We start from the raw sequence: 18,876 nt of genomic DNA, 5'->3' as shown, positions 1-18,876 counted from the left end.
GAGTCTTTTGCTTAGCACATTGTAAGACATTATCTATTTGTGTTACAGTGCTGTAAATCTAAAAGCTCTTCTGCATGCATGACAGCATGGGAGCTCCTCCCATGTTAAAAGAAATCTTGGGTTCAAAAAGGTTAAATCATTTCCCAATACCAGAACAGCAGTGACTCAGCCTGGACCATAGCGTGTCCTTTGAGTCCTCCACCATGTACCCTTCCCTACATCCCAACCCCAAACAGACGTGAAAAAGCTTGGCTTCTAAGGGCCCTATGTTGGCAAGAACCCATATTCCATGAATATGTCAGTGAAGAAAGGAAAGCCCCTCCCATTCCACTATCAATTAGTCCAGCATTCTTAATTCCTCTTTCCTTTGGTCCTGATGCTGCCTGGAACCCTGAGGAGACACTAAAATAGTGATGCTGAGATGCAGAATTTGGGGTTGGCTCTCCTACTTTTCAGTCAAGTAACCCTCGTGTAAAATGAGGAAATCAATGTTACAGCCCACAGGGTTACTGAGAACTAAATGCAGATAATATATAATGCAGGACGGGGTCTAGCACAAAAAAGGTAGCGAATGTTAGGCCAACATAGAGAATCAGGGCGAGATACAGAAGCAGATGGGGCTGGACCAGTTGAGATAAAATGGCTCCAGCACACTGTACACGTGTTTCATTTGGGAGGACCTCTGCCCATGCTGACAAGCCTTGGCACCTATCTCCAAGGCATAAACAACTCTTGCGCAAGTTAAGAATTCTGACCATGAGAAAGGTACGTTGGATTTGAAGATTTTTTTTTTTTTTGGTTTTGGTTTGTTTTCTAGTTTTTCTATTTCCTTCACAAAAAATCATGGCAGGTGAACAGAACTTAAGTCAATGGACTACCTGCCCTCGTTAAGTTAGATCTCTTCTCTTAGGGATATATACAGTTTTTGGACTTATTTTTCAGTAATCATCAACTTTTAGATTTTCATAAAGAGGGCAGTGCTAACATCTAAACTGAACAGCTAAGAGAAAGCTACAGAAACGCTTTTTAACGAAGTTCCAGTAAATTAGTAGTTAGGAATAACTATGTGAGGGAATGAAAGTTAATGGTCTGCTGGACCCCAGTAGTCTACAATTGGCCCCCTGGAATCTCTTTCAACCAGTAATGAGGAGATGAGCTAGCAGCTTTGGGGGTTCTGGGGAACACACCATCATGGCAGATACACAGAAGTTGGCAACTGACATCTTTGAAAGTGACTCATGGGGAGCTTCGTAGGACAGGAGTCCAAAGAGCAAAGATGTTAAAAAAACCCTTAGAACATCACTCACATGACATTACCAACCCATTGCTACCACTGTCTGAATAGCTCCCAAATCAGTACTCAGCCCAGGAGGGGAGAATTGTGGATATCATTTAAAAGAAAGAAAGAATGAAGGTAGCAAAAACGCTGCTAGCCAGAAGGAGCTATGCGCTCGTCAGAAAGGAGAGGGAGGGTGGTGGTGATTATATGACAGATGCCAACTTACCCCAAAGTTTTAATATTCTATTTTTGTTTGTTGGTTTTAAGGCTGCCCCTTATCACAATAATGCATGTTTAGTTTCTCTGTTTATCTATTCTGGAGATTGGGGGAAAGTGTTTGGCCTTGTAAGAAGACAGTCTGTTATTCTTGATAATTTAATTGGAAAGGTCAGAAGAGATGCAGAATCAGAAAGAAAAGCAGGATAAACTATGTTGAAATATGAGATCCTCATCCTAATTAGACTAAATAGCCAAAAGAAGAAGGTGCAGGGTGGGTGGGTGAGGGGCGATGTGCGAACAGGACATTTCTCCTTAATGCCTAGTCTTGGCATGTAAATGAAGACATCTGAAGAAGCACACAGGTTTGAAGCGGCTCTGACATTCTATCATAATTAGAAACATTTCAAGAGCCCTGTAATTTCCAATCAAAATTACAGTAATTTCCGATATACAAGCCATGATTCATGACAGAATTTTACATTCCATGAGAGATTACGGTGGCCTGATGTATGACACGCCGAGTATGGCACTAACATAAACAATTCAGTTTAATGTTTAAACAGCACTTGATGTTTAGAATCTCACAATAAAAGAAACATATTATTGTAGAAATTATCACTTTGACAGTGATTGAAGGGTACGCAGGCATGTGGCCTATAAAGCTATAATTTTTACAGTCCACAGCTTGAGTTTAATCATTTTTATATAACATTTCCAAGATATCCCTTACGTATTTCCAGCCAGCCTATAACTTAAACGAGAACCACCTTTTCTCAAGCAAAACTCCCATCAAGGACCACTATGAATGTTGCTAGAGTGAAATTTCAGAAAAACCTAATAAGGAAAGTACTGTATTGTAAATACCTCACATTGTAAATAGTCTCAGGACTGTATAATTTTATCAGAGGCTGACAGCAGCCAGGCTGTTTTACAAAGGAGGGTTCATTAACGATAATGAAATATATGTGTCTAAAATTTCCCTGATTGCCTCTCAATCTCACTTTGATAGTGTTATCAAATCTTTCTGCAAAGGGGACAAGACTTATACTGGACAAGACCGGTATTCTTCTGGTGCTTTAAAAAGTATTCCCGGCCTTGAACAAGGGTTTGTAGATAACTGTGAGCTTGTTCATGTAGATGACTCTACTTTTGATGAACATAAATTATCAATATATGACAAAAAGACTGCATTATCTGTCCTTCGTTATGTCTTGTAGGGACCTGCCACTTTTTCCATTCAATTCGATTCATTTATAATTCAAAAGATATAGACAAGTTTTCTAATTGTAATTAAATTTGTGTGTCATATATACATATATATATAACTAAAATCATTATTTTACAAAGCTGTGTGTGTGTGTGTGTATGTGTGTGTGTCACTTGGTTTTAATAAGCACACCTAACAGTTGTAGATGCCTGAGTTGGAACAGAAAAAAAATACAACGCTCGTAGTATTTTAGGATAGAAATCAAGGTCACCTAAGTACTAATGAAATAATAATAATTCAAGTTATTTGTTCCACTACAATAGACCAGATGGAGAAACCTCCTATACATTACAGTACTCTTCTGGAAACAACTATTAACTGACTCAGGGATTTCCTGAGAAATCTGTGGTCTGGACAGTAGCTGTTGGAGGAAACACAACCAAGCGTCTCTGTTCCCTGAATCTGAACACTCTGTTTCGTCATGAGCTCTGTCAATAATCCTGGAAACCGTGACCTCTCAGGGATGCAAGTTCAACTTGCAAATAGACACCCCTTCGAAGGAACTTTCACAGGCATCGCAGATAAACGTTCTCCAGGCCTAACAGAGGCTCTTACCTGGCTTTTGGTTGCTGCCACCTTTGCAAACAGAGCTTGGGAAACTTTAGCGCGCTTCATTTCCTGCTGAATCTCGTCGTAAATGGAAGCATTAATGTTCATGGTATTGTTCTCTGGTTTCCCATTCCTCTCGGTGGCAATGGTAGCTGTTTTCACCTACAAAACATTTTGAACATGCCTGTCATTTTCCACTGGCCAAACTGTTTTGAAGCTTCTCAGGCTCGGCATCCAAACTGGATACTGTTGCTCCTTTTACGATCAAGGTGATCAACAATGCGGTCATTCAACATGAGTTCTTAGCTGGATATCAGATTGCTTACGTTAAGGAAGTCACAGTGTCACAGGTGACTGCAGCTGTAATATGACAGCAACTGCCGGCTGACAACCAGGAATTATAATGCCATAAAGTAAGTTTTCTGGAAAATGCAATAGTTTCAAAGACTTGAAAACCCTAAACTAATTGTTTCCCAATTACCTTCCACGGCAATTCTAACAAAGGAAATTCACAATTAAAATCATAATGCACAGGGCTGTATCTTCTCTCTTCGCTGGGTACCCGATGCCTAAGAGACAATTGCATCACTAATAGCTATTACATACTACGGCCTTTTTAATTTTAGACTCTTTTTTTTTTTTTAATGCCTTTTCCTCTTATGTTTCATTTAAAAAATCTTCTATAACAAAGCCATTTGCAGAGCTGCACATTTAAATCTTCTATCCATCCATGAAACAGGTAGAGTGCCTTGCTTAATTATCATAAAGGCTGGTTGCATTTTACACATGCATGTCCAAGCTGTTCTGTATAATTATTTCATCATTTCCTGGCACCGCTGTATATAACTCTTTCCTTTTGACTGGTGGAACCAGACAATAAGAAAAAGTTTCACAATATTTAATAGAACATGACTGCAAGTTACACAAAATATATAAACAGTGACTTACAGATATATTCAAAATGTATAATCTTGAGTGAGAAATTAATATAAATGCCTTTGGTAATAATGATAAGCAGATAGCTGCAGAAAAATGCCACAAAATTTAGGGGGAAAATCAACCTCAGAATTTATTGATACCATGATTAATCTTCAAAACTTAAAATCAATCTTTAAAACTTTAAATCTTTAAAATAAAAATTTGATCTTTATTGAGCATTTACAGGAACCAACCAGCCTGGGAAATTCACGTATGAACCATGTAGCTGCTTTTTACTGGGAAACTGATGAAAACATAAATGAAAAGTTGTCCAGATGCAGGACCACATTTCTCCTGGCAAAGTGATTCATCAAGGACCACGTTTCTTAGGGTCCTTTACAGAATCCAGGTTTTCCTTCTCTAGAAACTTACCATCTTGGACCATTTCTCTCATCCACTAGGAACAACAGAAAATGAAGCTCATTTTAAGATAAACAAATGATTTGGGGGCACTAAATGACACACCTTCCTAGTCATACAGTAATTCTTCTAATGTTTATTTCACCCTGCCCCCAAATATTTGGTATCAAAAGAGGGGCAGAGGTTATCCTAAGCCATTTAATTCCCTGCACTTAGAGAGTAAAGCTGAGTCTCCTTTACAATGTGCTTTCTGACTCGTAACTTCTACCTGGTAAGCAAAATAACTCACCTCTGGAGGATGCAGCTAGACTCTCCCACCTGGACACTACCCTTGGGAGCACGGAAAGGATAATGCTGGGAAATGGTTGGACCACAGGCCCCCAGTGAGGACACAGAAGGTGAGGCAGGACAAGGGACCCACTGGCTGGCCTCACTGGCCTCTCCTAAAACATAATCCGCAGACAGAAACAGCAAGAGCAGAGGCTGGATTTCAGCCTTCCCCTGCCAGCTCTGCACTCCAGTAAGCAAGGGCACTAACTCACGGAGGCATCTTAAGGACTGGGGGCCACTAGGCACAGACACAGGGCTTTGAAGCAGTAATCTGCTAAACACCACTTTAGGAGCCAGAAGAGTTAATGCATTACCATAAATTGCCTACAAAATTGCTTTGCTGAGATTTGCAACTTTGCTCTGGGGTGGTCTTGCTTTGAGGCCGAAGGATAGATTTGATCACCACATGGGGTCCCTTTTAATACCTATTTTTTTCACTGCTTAAATGAAAGAGAAAAGAAAAGCCATTTCAATCGCTTTGAACATTGAATGTTATGGAAATGGAGGCATGAAGTTCAGGGCATTGGAAGAAACAGTTCCTTGGTATCATCTGCTTAGCAACAGTTAAGAGGGCAGGCTTTGGAAACTTGGTGTTTCAGTGTGTTTTGAAAATCATTTTCATTCTTTTGTAAAAATGATGTTTAAGAATTTATCTTCGAGGTGGGTTATAATCATTTGTTTCAACCCTGTGATTTTGTTTCTAAAAATTTCTTTGGTTTAAGTTTTCTTTTTTTAATAAAGCAATTACAACTTGAACCAAAAAGCAAACATTTTAAATCATAAAAAAGAAAAATCTCCTAGTAGCCAACACAATCAAAAGTTGAAAAGTACTTTTTTCTTTTTTAAAGTACTTTTTAAAAGTTCTTTGTAAAAGTTCTTTCAAAAAAATAAAAAAAGTGAGAGGGCTTCCCTGGTGGCACAGTGGTTGAGAGTCCGCCTGCCGATGCAGGGGACGTGGGTTCGTGCCCCGGTCCGGTCCGGGAAGATCCCACAGGCCGTGGAGCAGCTGGGCCTGTGAGCCATGGCCGCTGAGCCTGCGCGTCCGGAGCCTGTGCTCCGCAACGGGAGAGGCCACAACAGTGAGAGGCCCGCGTACCGCAAAAAAAAAAAAAAAAGGTGAGAGCAACAACTTTTAAAAATATTAAGAAACTGTATTACTCATTAAAAAATATTTAGAAAAGCTCTTCCTTATCATCTTGTTGGCTCAGATATGCATCTTATTAGAGATAAGCTATTAGAATTCTGGAACCACATTTTTCTCTAAACACAAGGTATTGCTTAAGGGGAACTGACTTGGACAGCTTTTCAAAAATATGAAAGCTGAAATTTTTCCCCAGGTAAAAATGGAAACAAAAATCTTTTATACCTCACTCTACTAAGTACTATTTTAGCTTAGCTCAAAAAAAATCTTCTTTAATCCTGGTTTAGCTTTTAATATTATATCACACATTAAAATTCATAAAATAGTTCATTCCAGGCAAAACAAACTACTCTTCAGCTCTTCTCTGCAAATAGCACAGGAGGTAAAATAAATGCAGTTGCTTTCTGAATAGCATTTATCAAGGTAGCGTGTACCACTCCATCATTACGGTGGCGCCAGGGAAGTAGTTAAGAATTGGAGCTTCTGCTATTTACCCTCCCACATGGGGAGAGGGTGTAGCACTAGGGTGTGCTTTTTATTTCACTACAATTGTTCAGTAAACACAGATTTTCCATGAGAATTTTTTGCTCCTTTACCGCTGCTGAATTCATCAACCCATACTACAAAATGAACTATATACACTACATACGTACTATATATGTACTACATACAGGCTACACAAAATGGACTCTACTGTGGTCCTGACTGGCGTCTGTGCTCTTCCTTGATGCAAGTGGAACTGCCTGCAAGCTCATACTGCACACATGTGTGAGGGCATGCCCATATGCAATTAAAGGTTGATGTAGTTTTAATAATAATTATGATAATAAGAGAGACTCACATTCATCAGTTGTTTATTATGAGCTGGGCCTTGTGTTAACATACATTAACCTGCATAATAGCCCTGAGTAGGTAATGTCACATTACTGCCCCATTTTTAAATTGAGAAGCTAACAAAGAGGTTAAGTAATTTGTCCACGGGGCAAGGCTGAGAACTGAACTTGAGTCTAACACCAATGCTTATCTTAGGAATCACTGCAATACACTGAGAGTATGATGTTATATAGGACTTCTTTATTTGGGAAAATCCTTATTATTTTTTAAGACATGCTGCACCTGCTTTTTGGTGGCCCTTTGCTAAATCTAGCTCATGAATGTCTAATTTTTAGTAGGGAATGGTTTTATCATTAGTTTAAAAAGTCCGTGCTATTTTGAGGAATTCCTATTGGTGATAGAAAACAGTCCACATTTTCATACTTTTATATATTAATACTGTTTTGAGTATCATGGTTCTACCTTTTTACACTTTTCTTCCTTTTGTAGAAACCATATTAGTTATTTTCCAGATCTAGACTTTCAAAAGTCCTCTAGCTTTTAAAAGACCATTAATGAGAAGTATTTTCCAAGCACATATGTGATCTTAAAATAAAGCTGGTCAAGGGATTCATAACAAATAAAACTTTTATCAAGTGTGAAGTTCCTGCCCACAACTGAACCTATGTTTCATTATACTATAGAAGAATGTGTTGTAAAGGGACAGAAGTGTGCAACTACCAGATTAAATTAATTATATATCGCTTCTATTGACATAAACTTTGTACATTTTCTAAAACATTGTTATAAAATGTCCCATCTTCAGAAGAAACCAAAGAATGCCATAACGAGATGTTAAAAAAAGAAAAAATATTATATAATTCATGTAAAAGTTATAACTTGATAATTATAGGCTTTCAAATGGTCCTTATGAAGACAGAAATTGCTAATTTAACTCTAAAAGTCACACATCTTAAAACACACAGATAAATCCATAGTAAGTGCACACCTAGATAGAAACCATCAACTTAAAATGGATATGTTTAGTGCAATAGACAACTTCCAGAAAATAATAATTAATTACTATTAATAAGATTCATCTTGTAAACTCACCTGGAAAATTTGCTAAGCGATAGAAAAGAAATCTTTAAGGCCATGGAGATTTGCAGGGATTGGTTTCTCCCAGATACTCCTACCACCAAAGTTTGGAAAGGGCTCTTTTCTCTACAACCTCAGAAATGCCCAACTGTCTAAAGTCCTCCAAAGTGGACCATTTGTTAAATATTCAGTGTACATGTGTTCCTCTTTCTAACCTAACAAGAAAACTTCTCATCCTCTCTGACAAACAGAAAGAGTCCCTGAGTTTCATTTTCTCCTTTCTAAAATGTCTGTCTTCTGAGGACGTGGCTTGAGGTAGGGGAAAGAGCATCCGACTGAATAGGGGATTTGAAAACTAAGTATCTGACTTTTCTCATTTTTCTCATACCAAAAGGTTGGTATAATGATTCCATGAATTCACGTATGTGAAGGTGCTGAGAAAACTGTGAATCATTGTCAAGTGCAAGGTATTCATATTTCTTGAATCAGAGCATGGACATTGTGAAAATATGCTTTCAACCAACAGCTCTGGCCCGGAGCCTACTGCCCCAGCCAGAAGACAAAGCTCCTGGCGTGGCTACCCCTACCGAAGCCTGAGGGACAGGAGTGCACAGGAGCCATCTCGCCAAGGCAGAGCCAGCCAAGAGCTTCCTGAGGCTGGCCTAGGTTTTCCCTGGTGAGGTTCTCCTAAGAATAACACCCAGGGCCTGAAGGAAGCCCCTTCTTGAAGATGATTTATAACCTGAGTTCCTCAGTGGTTTACGTCCTTGGTCTGGCAGGACCCAGGGACATCCAATCATCTTCCATATGACCTAAACTCTTCAGAGAAGCTGGAAGATAATCCAGTCTCTCAGGCCTAAAGGTGTCCTGGGTCTTCAGAGAGCCACAAGGGACCTCTGCCTTCAACAAGCATTAGAAAGAAATCCTGTTCCGGTCCAACCCAAGCCAAAGACTAGTCTCAAAACAGATTTCGAATATCTTCATTGTGGGGGGGCGGGGGGGGGGGAATGAAATGCACAGTGATTTCACACAGATTCCTCTCTGGCAAAATATAAAAAGACAAAATCCTGCAGTCCTTTTCTATACCTGTGGTCTCCTCCTTTACTAAACTCCTTCCATTTTAGTCATCTGTAAATAAGCACATGAAAACCTTATGTGTGGTGTATTGGTTCCAGGTTAAGCACTGGATTTCAACTGCTGCAAAACAGTACTAACTCAACTGCTCTATAACCCGTTCTTCCAAATCCTAAGTACTCATTTTACATTGATAATACATTTAATACATTAAAAGTTCCCTAAAATTTAATTCATTGAATCGCTGTCCAAGGGTAAAAGGTGAACAAACCGGTTGTGAGCTCTGTTATGATAAAATTAAGGAATGCAAAGGGATTCTCTATGAAGCAGTGAAATAAAATTATTCACACATATCAGATAATCATTTCAGAATGTGGTTAGATGGCCAATAATACTGTGTTAATAGAAACTTTTTTTCTGTGAAAGACCTTCACTAAGAATCTACAGTATCTAAGTACATTCATCATTGGCTAAATATTCCAGCTAAAGGCTTGGTCTCAACCCCCTCTTGAGAACAAACACATACAGCTGAGGGTGGCTCAACCAGTTTATCAGTAATTCAGGCCAAAATAAATTACAGTTTCTATCCCAACTTATCAGCAGGTATAGTCTTTAGACATACATATAGGAAAGCAACCCAGAGTATCTTAATAGTATACAAAAATAAATATCACAATTAAGAATTAATGTGATTTTGGCTAAAAAAACAAAGAACGATGAGTAAGGAAAGCAGAATCATATCTGGAAAACAAATAAAAGCATTAAAGTCCTAGAAAAATTAGAAAACAAAAGCTATATTAAGGAACTACTAAGTCAAATATTTGGATAGATTAAAACAAAAAAAAAGAAGCAGCTCAACGCTTAAATTCACACTGGTCTTAAGTAAGCCCTTCTTTTGTTAGTATTGCAAGATTAAGTGATAAGTAAAATAACTCTGCCCAGAGGCCTTCCAATGATGACTGCAACAGCAAAATTAACTAATGATGGTACATATGATAACTCTAAACACCACAAACTCAGTGTTCAGTCAAGTCCAAGTATTTTTTGTTTAATCGCTCTTACAAAAGTCATATATGTATATAAAGAATTCCTCATTCTTTTTGGTAAGAAATATTGTATTGAAGGCTTAACAGATCAGATTCAGTAAGTGTGTGTGTCCGCAGATGGACATGTATGCATGTATTTGGGTGCCATTCTTTTCTGCTTAGAGAAACATATCTTTCTTAAAGTTACAGCAATGCCTTCTTTATCGTCTGCTCCTATAGACATTAAAACTTAATTGATTTTCATTGAATAATATGGAGAAAATGGACCTTTGGGATGGTTCTAAACAATAATCATTTCAGAACATTAAAATATGCAGTTTAAGACCCTCCACAAGTGGCTGTGTATTATGTCTATTTCTTATTTAAGGAGGATCTATGGCAGCTTCACTTTTAGTGTTGAGTGAGTTTTCTCTCTATACTTGGAAATGGATGACCATTTTTTACTATTGATGAAATTAACATTAAGAGATAATTTCATTGTGACATTATGTTACATAAGCACTTTTAATTAGTACTCCATATTTACTTTCCATCGTTTTAGCTGACCTCATTGTTAAGAGTTGCACAGGCCACAAATTAAATGTGTAAGAAATATATTTGCTTGTGGATCTTACATCTAATCCACTCTCAAATTTGTATCTAACAGTTGTACTGAAAATTAACTTCTCAATTCTCATAATAGTTTTGAGGCTACCTTTTAAACTTGATTAAAAAAAATACAGATGCGCATACACAAAATTACCTGGCAGGTGACTTCTGTCCTTTCTAAAAAGTGCAAAAATTTGGAAAATAGAAAATGTGCCCATTTCTGGGAATATGGATGGAATTCCTTATCAGCCCCATTTAAAGCTGCCTTCAAGGATTGTATTAAACTTAATTATGAAAGATTACAAACGAGATGATGCGTAATTGGTACCAGCTGCAGTTGGTATTGGAAAGCATAAATACAAATGGAATTATTTATTTTTATTTATTTACTATTCAAATGGTGGTTCTAAAACGTGCAGGGATAAAATGGACTTCATTACTTTTTTTTTCCCTATTGAGTTTAAAATACCTTTTTACTTAATAGTAGTAGGGCCAAATATCCCATTTCAAGATGACTTTTCACCCCCAAAGAACCCCCCAAATGAAGCAACACAAAGTAATTTTTTTTTCCCTCTATCTAATTAGTAGCTACTTGTTTTTATATCAGAATTAGTGAGCTGGGACCAAATTCTCCTCAAGCAAGTCTATGAATTACTATTAAAAAAAATCCCTATCCATCTACCTTTCTCATGCTTGTTGAGATTCTTCCTTAGACTTCTTCTTTTTCTTAGACAAAAACAAAAAGCAGAAAGGTGAGGAGGAAAAAGAGAGTTCACCTGGGGAGGGCGGCTGGGCGGTGTGCTTATCAGGGGGGCAGGACCCATCGCTGAGGCTGCATTCAAGCTCCTTTCCCTTTCATCCTGGTAAATTCGATCTCTCTCAGCTTCCGGTAACTGCAAGAAATTCTGCATAGCCCGAAGGTTTACCAGCAAAGACTGGGATGCAGTCTTGGGGTCCTCTTCCTTTCGTAGGATTTCTGAAAGCAAGCCCTGCAGGGAATGAAAGGCACAGGGTGAGCTTGCCCCCATGCTCTGCCCAGCCCGCGGTGAAACTTTCCTTTTCTTCTCCACTCTGTTCAGAAAATGAACAGTCAGAAGCATTAATTCCACATAGGAATATATTAGTTACAATTGAAGTGGTAGAGAAGAGAGCCTCAATTGTATTCTTAATTTTATTAAGCGTCTGCTTTACATATAACATAAACTGCAACTGCCTAATTGGTCTCCTTCTTTTGAGTAGCTTAACTTGCCATGAAATCTTTCACAGAGACAGGATTGAGGCAAGTTAAGAATAAATGAAATGCTCATAATACGACAGCACTGAACTGTATAGTTCTCAAGCTGCCAAGACAAAGGCAGTGGAATGCCAACAGCCCAATATGTAAAGATACAAAGCCATTTCGAGAGAAGTAGGATTTACAAAGAAAATACTCGAAAATGAATTGTAACATACTAGGAAAAAGAGTATCACTAAAGCATCATCTAAGATTTATGCTATGTTTTTGCAGGCAATATTTTACATTATTCCTTGGTTTTCAAATTATTGGAGTCAATGACAAGTGATTCTATTTACCGCTTAAGGAAACTATACTGCTTGCTATACAATATACCTCTGAGTAACAGGTTGAAAATTTGAACTTCAGAAACCATCCTTTAAATTTGAAATACATAACCCCTTTTCCACACTGCAAAATTCCACCGTAGCATGCCAAGAAAAAGAATACTATCAAATTCTGTAAAAATCAAATTTCTTGAGGAATAAACATTTTTAATAGTGCTAGAAGAAATTCACAACCCATTAGTAAACTTCTTTATGGTATTCCTCCCCAAATAACAGAGAATTGTTAACTACTTCTTTAATTTTTGGAAGAATGCATTTTAAAAATGGGTGTTTCTCCACAATTTTGTTTAAGGGCTTATATGAAATACAAGGATTAGAAACATTTTCTGCCCATTTGATAAGGACTGAGCAGGCCTTACCTCTTCAACCTCCTGCATGAAAAAATGCCTGGAATGCCAAGACGTGTTTGCTTTCTACATTTCAGTTTATCACAATATGGCTCAGAATAAAATGTTGTGGAGATCTCTATATCATTTGCAAATTTCACTTTCTAATAACCCTGCAGAAATGGCAACAGGGTACATTTGGGAAAGGGAGGTAAAGTGTCATGTCAAAACAACCAAGCCCCAACGTTATAACATTGGGGTTTTTTCATGGTTTCCTAGAAGCGCAAACCTGGCTTTGTTCCCAATTCCTCAAGGAAAATGTAGCATATTGCCCCAAGATAACAGTTGGGTACAGACAATATAAAAGCAGTGTCCACTTCAAAAGCGATCTATATAGGCTGCTATTAAAAAAGATCCTCCAATAGGCTCGGGGGCTTAAGAGTACATTTTAGTTTCTCATTTGGTCTATGCAAGGGAAGCCAGTTTCACCCTAAGAAATGTGACTGAAGAATGAAGGGTACTTGTCCTTTCATTTATAATACTGACAAGTAATGTTGCAACTGTGTTTATACATGAGCAAAACATCCAGTCAATTTAACTAAAATTCAGTCAAACAGGCAGTCAATCATCCAGCTATTTAATTTGCGCAAGGCCAACTAATTAGATTGACTGTGTTTTTGATGTGTCACGTTGAAACCAAGAAATACAGGTCTCAGAAACAATGTTTGAAAATAGGTGTAAAAAAAAACAGCCCTTGCTCTAAACTCTTCCCTACCAAATGGGGATAAAAAATCTTTAAAGATATTAAAAGATATATTTCACAAAGCAATATATCTTAACTCTACAGAAAGAGAAACATACAGTACACATAAATACATTATAAATCCTTGAGTACAATAGTCTAATATTCTTTTTTTGTCATCCCAGCACAATGCCTGCCACGTAAGTGTTTGATAAATATTTACTAAATGGATTATGTGTATTCAGACCATAGAAGGAAAAAATTCCAAATGGGTGACAGAAACTTAACAAGATATGTTCCCCACGGGAAAATTCTAATGGTAATTAATAATGTACTCAAGGTGAGCCTTCAGTGGAAAGTTATGTGGCACTTTGTAAGACGTTTATCTGCACTAATTGTTCAGTAATTAAAAAAATTTTTTTGGCAGCAACATGGATGGACCTAGAGATTATCATACTGAGTGAAGTAAGTCTGACAGAGAAAGACAAGTATCATGTATCACTCATATTCGGAATCTAAGAAAAATGATACAAATGAACTTATTTACAAAACAGAAACAGACACACAGACACAGAAAACAAACTTACGGTTACCAAAGAGGAAGGGAGGAAGGATAAAACAGGAGTGTGGGATTAACACATACACACTACTATCAACATACATAAAATAATCAACAAGGACCTACTGTATAGCACAGGGAACTATACTCAATATTTTGTAATAACCTATAAGGGAAAAGAATCTGAAAAAAATATATAAGAATATATAAACTGAATTACTGTGCTGTACACCTGAAGCTAACATAACATTGTAAATCAACTATTTACAAAACACTTTAGGTCAAAAGAGATCCTATAAACAGATGTTATTATATTTGGGAAATTTGAAATTAGACATTCAGAGATCTCAGATAACAAAATGTCATCTCTTTCCATTACAAATGTTTCCCGAGACAGCAGAGAACTACAGTGAGAAAGCCAACACATGAAAAAATACATAATGATATCAAGTCTTGCTAACATGAGACTGAGTCATTCCTGTATGGCTTAAAGTAACAGATAGAAGGTCACCTGGGAGAGAATTTAGCAATTTCTCTACTCATATTTTGACGTTAGCATGACGTCCCATTTGAGCATATGAAATGTTTTCCGGGCAAAACATTTTATTTCCACTTAATTATTCTAACTAGAGCGAGTGCAGGTTTTCTGCCTGGGATGTGCTGAAGGTCTAGACTGATATTTCAAATCCTGGGACATTCACAGAGCTCGAAAGCAGACAGTGTAGACAGTCTCAGGTATTTTACAAACCTTCGGGTTTTTGTGTGGTTTTTTTTTTTTTTTTTTGGCCCAGGCTTTCAATGAGGGGAGTGCCCCCTGGTGGAAATGCTTGAAAATATTATTAGAAAATGTTTTGATTAGAATGTGTTAATTACTTTTTTAAAGAAAATGATGTCACTTGAGAAAATTCTGGATGCGAAATGACTGGCATTAGAATCCGGGTATGGGAATGCACGTTTTGGTCCTGTTTGGGTTGTTGTTATTTGAGTAGCTACATTTATGGATTCAAGATGTATGTGGCCCTTGTTTCCCATTTCCCATGACTGAAAATCCAGTTAAGACTTGCCAAGTTAGGTCAAGGTCATTTGTAGTAATGCCCCATGGTGGATAGTAAGAGAGACCTCTTACCAAAAACTTTTCTTCATGCTAAAAAATAACATGTCAAGGTCATCATGTACCATACTTGCTATCGCTGAAATACCAGGACTAAAATATTTACCAATATTATGCCCCATAGGTGCTCAATAAATTTGCTGAATGAAATTAAACAAAATCATTAGTCATTTTTGTTTCCAAAAAGAACTTGCGATTTTGTATATTATGTAGTATGTTACCAGCACCTCATGGATATCAATTTTATGGGAAACGAGAAGCTGCTTTTCATGCACTTCACATCTTCAGAGTGTTCAATATGGGCTCTATACATGAAAACGTAAGATTATTCTGCATCGCCATTCCATAGTGGTGGTGAGATTTCTAATGTTTTCAATTAAAGAGTGAACTTGCTGATGAATACCTAAACCTTTTTTACATTCCAGAAAGAGTTTACAAGTAAAATTCATTAGTATTGGAAAAGAAAGAAAAACCTTCAATAAATATTATCAGTACTTCCAAAAGCTAATTATGAATTCTTTAAAACAGCAGATAAGCGAAAGAGACTGCCAGTATGAACAAAAAGCCTGTCTGGCCTCCCGTTTGTCTCCTCTTTGAACATAATCACTGATTCAAATAGATTTTTATCAGCTTCGTGGAACTTCAAAGCCCTCAGAAGGAAAATATGATTTGATGAAACCTCCCTCTAAAAATAAAACATGTAGAAGATTCTTCAAGGCTACCTGCCTCTTGTTTGGTGAATTTTTAATCACATGTCCAGGTGAAAGACTACTTTCGAACTCCACCTCCTACCTTGGACTCAGGCCAAGCAAGTTATAAGCAGACACATTTATCTCTGTCGGTTGGGAGGCCAAACAAGAGCTGTCACGTCGGGGTAATAGCACCTTTTTACCTTTTATTCAATAGTGATATGGAGAGTGGACTTTTCTTAAATTACACTGTGAAGAATTATAGGAACACAGTAGCAATTTCTGTTATACTTAAGCAGGCAAATTTCTCTCCACCACATAATTTACAGAACTCAAATTCAATAAAACATTACATGATGGTCCATTACTGTTATCAGTTTTGAATAATCCATCTTCATTCTTTATTTTACTGGAAAATAAAGTGTGCCAAAGACAAGAGGAGGGGGGAGAAAAAAGGGGAAAAGCCACAGAATGGGATCAGAGTTAAACTATGGGATTTATTTTAAAAAGCGGGGGGAGCACTAAAGAATATATTTTCTTCTATCACGACCTTTAAGTAGCAGTAATACAGAGAAGTGAATGGAAAAGTATAAATCTAGAAGCTTCAGCAATTAATTTTAGCCATGGGTTTCCATTAAAAAGACATCAAGTAGGCATAACTGAATGAATGACAGATGCTAAAAGCTGGTACCTTCCGTAGCAATTAAAGAACATATGCCCATCAATTCAGAAGGGGGAAACATCCTTAAAACAAGGAATTATATAAATTTCATCACAAGCTTTCAGAAAAGGTAGACTTTTTTTCATCTTTTTGTTTTCTTTTGTTTTCGACTTTAAAAAATAGCGATACAGGAATGTCTTAAAAGAGAGGGGTATGTTTTAATTCAGGAGACCCAATTAAGCTGATGAGAAAATTCTCCAATGAAGAGTTGAAAGATGAGACCCAGGATTTTAAAGTTATACAGAGCTGTCGATATTCTCAACTCACAACAGCATCATCTATTACATGAATGTTTTAACATACTGTTTATAGGATGCCAGTGTCTTTATCCGATCACATCAGAGGACTTTGCATTTGTATGTACATATTTTTCATTAATTTTTTTAAAACCTGGAGCCGGAATTGCACACTGTAATAAGTACACACAAACGTGTCTGTGCGGTTTAACTCTGCAGAGCTCCTGCTCTATACATATGCATTAGCATGTGTATTTTCATCCTCCACACTCACACCATACACTCTCACGATGCACCTGCTTTTATTGAAATGCATACAGTTTGAAATAAACATACTACATACACTCATATGAATATATAATCATTAAAATAAATGCAGCTGTGTGTGTACGCGTGAGTGTGCGTGGTGTTTTGGTATGACCACCGAAAAGACATGCATGCTTGCGTGTTCCAAAGCGAATTCCCCAAAAGTGAACTCTTAAATATACATAGACAATGACTCTCATTGAAATCTAACAGCTTCAAACATGGCCCATCATCCACTTCGACGGAGGAGTCCCAATTACCTCTATACAGGTTTAAAACCAAACCCCTCTGTCATCCGGGGCTCCAGACAATTTTTCGGTAATGACTCTTTCTCAACTGGCTATTATTAATAAAGAGATGGATATCAAGCTGCACCCGGGTTTCATTCTCCTCTCTCCCTTGAAAACATTAAGTCACTGTTTTCAATGTTAACCACAGAGATAACCATCTTTTCGAAGAGATTGATAGGGTATAAAATAGAGAACTCTGTCTCTTTTCCAGTAACAAATCCTATTGATATCTGTGGAATCCGTCCACATGAAAACCCAAGGAGAACAAATGGTCACTCTCCAGGGTGATGATGCCTGGGACATTACAGCCCCACAGAAGAAAAAATACACTGATGGGTGGTGACCTTACCCTTTTCACCTTCAGCTAGACTCTCTTTACTACATAAAACACACTTTCCTTGGTCCTTTAAGAAATAACAATTTGCTCAATTTCCAAAATGCTTTCCACTGAATCTGTGAGTCATCTGTGTCCATGTCAGTGCTGTCTCTGTGGGCTTTCAATTCAGTTCAACAAGCAACTTTTAGGCAGAGACCTGCCTGGTTTTTGCCCAGTACTAAGAACTACTGGTAGTTACTGCTATTTACAAAAATAAAGGATGCTGCCAGAAACAGGAGTAGCTAGAAGGCTGACTTGATCCTTTCATCTATTCATTTTTAAAATTTTTTTTAAAATAATGACCCTCCAACTGAATAGAGGTGTCATATTAAATTTACCACCTAATAATGAACACATTTTTAAGTTGTAAAGATATATTAATAAAACTAGGTAAAACCATACAATTTTAACCTGAGAAATAACTTTGCAACCACCCTTTTAAACACAGACAGATGATGTACAAAAAACAGTTAAAGAAACTGAAAACAAACACTGAGTTAAAGGCTTTGTAAGGCCTCCTAAGTTTCAATCCAGTGAAGGCAAGCCAAACATAAATCACAGCTGGGATTCTCCTAGGTATGGAAACTGCCAGCAAGGAATTAATACTAGATATTTTTGTACCCGGATTTTATTTTTTATTTTAATTTTTTTTGCGGTACGCGGGCCTCTCACTGTTGTGGCCTCTCCCGTTGCGGAGCACAGGCTCCGGACGCGCAGGCCCAGTGGCCATGGCTCCGCGGCATGTGGGATCCTCCCGGACCAGGACATGAACCCGTGTCCTCTGCATTGGCAGGCGTACTCTCAACCACTGCGCCACCAGGGAAGCCCCCGGATTTTATTCTTATAATCATGTAATAAACAAAATAAATACGAAAGGAAAGTATGAGTCAGGCCAAAAAAAAAAAAATTGACGAAAGAACAGTGGCAAAACAAGAAAAGTTAAAAGGACATAATGTCCTCATTCTAATCAAAGTTACATGTTCTTCTGGGGTTTTTCTGGGGAGGGTGTGTGTGTGTGTAATAAACACCATGTATATATCATACTAGTTTCAAAAAAGAAGACATTTTAAAAAAATCCTCTCATTCAGTGTTTAATGGAATCAATTTTTTTTTTTTTTTTTTTTTTTTTTGTGGTACGTGGGCCTCTCACTGTTGTGG

The 18,876-nt window shown here is 37.5% G+C and overlaps 1 protein-coding gene across 5 annotated transcripts in view; it reads right to left on the bottom strand.

The window, feature by feature from the left end:
* SATB1 (SATB homeobox 1) overlaps positions 1-18,876 on the bottom strand; it is a 99,484-nt gene that overhangs the window by 28,504 nt on the left and 52,104 nt on the right. For all 5 annotated transcript variants that reach the window (XM_033855275.2, XM_033855277.2, XM_033855278.2 and 2 more), the window contains 2 exons: positions 11,519-11,731; positions 3,321-3,476 (listed from right to left, as the gene is read on the bottom strand). In XM_033855275.2, the coding sequence (XP_033711166.1) occupies positions 3,321-3,476; positions 11,519-11,731 (369 nt within the window). The remainder of the gene's footprint in view (positions 1-3,320; positions 3,477-11,518; positions 11,732-18,876) is intronic.

The sequence above is a fragment of the Tursiops truncatus genome, chromosome 4, assembly GCF_011762595.2.
Source record: "Tursiops truncatus isolate mTurTru1 chromosome 4, mTurTru1.mat.Y, whole genome shotgun sequence".
NCBI classification, from domain to species: Eukaryota; Metazoa; Chordata; class Mammalia; order Artiodactyla; family Delphinidae; genus Tursiops; species Tursiops truncatus.
The sequence above is the reverse complement of the archived record's forward strand: the minus strand, read 5'-3'. Positions and strand labels throughout refer to the sequence as shown.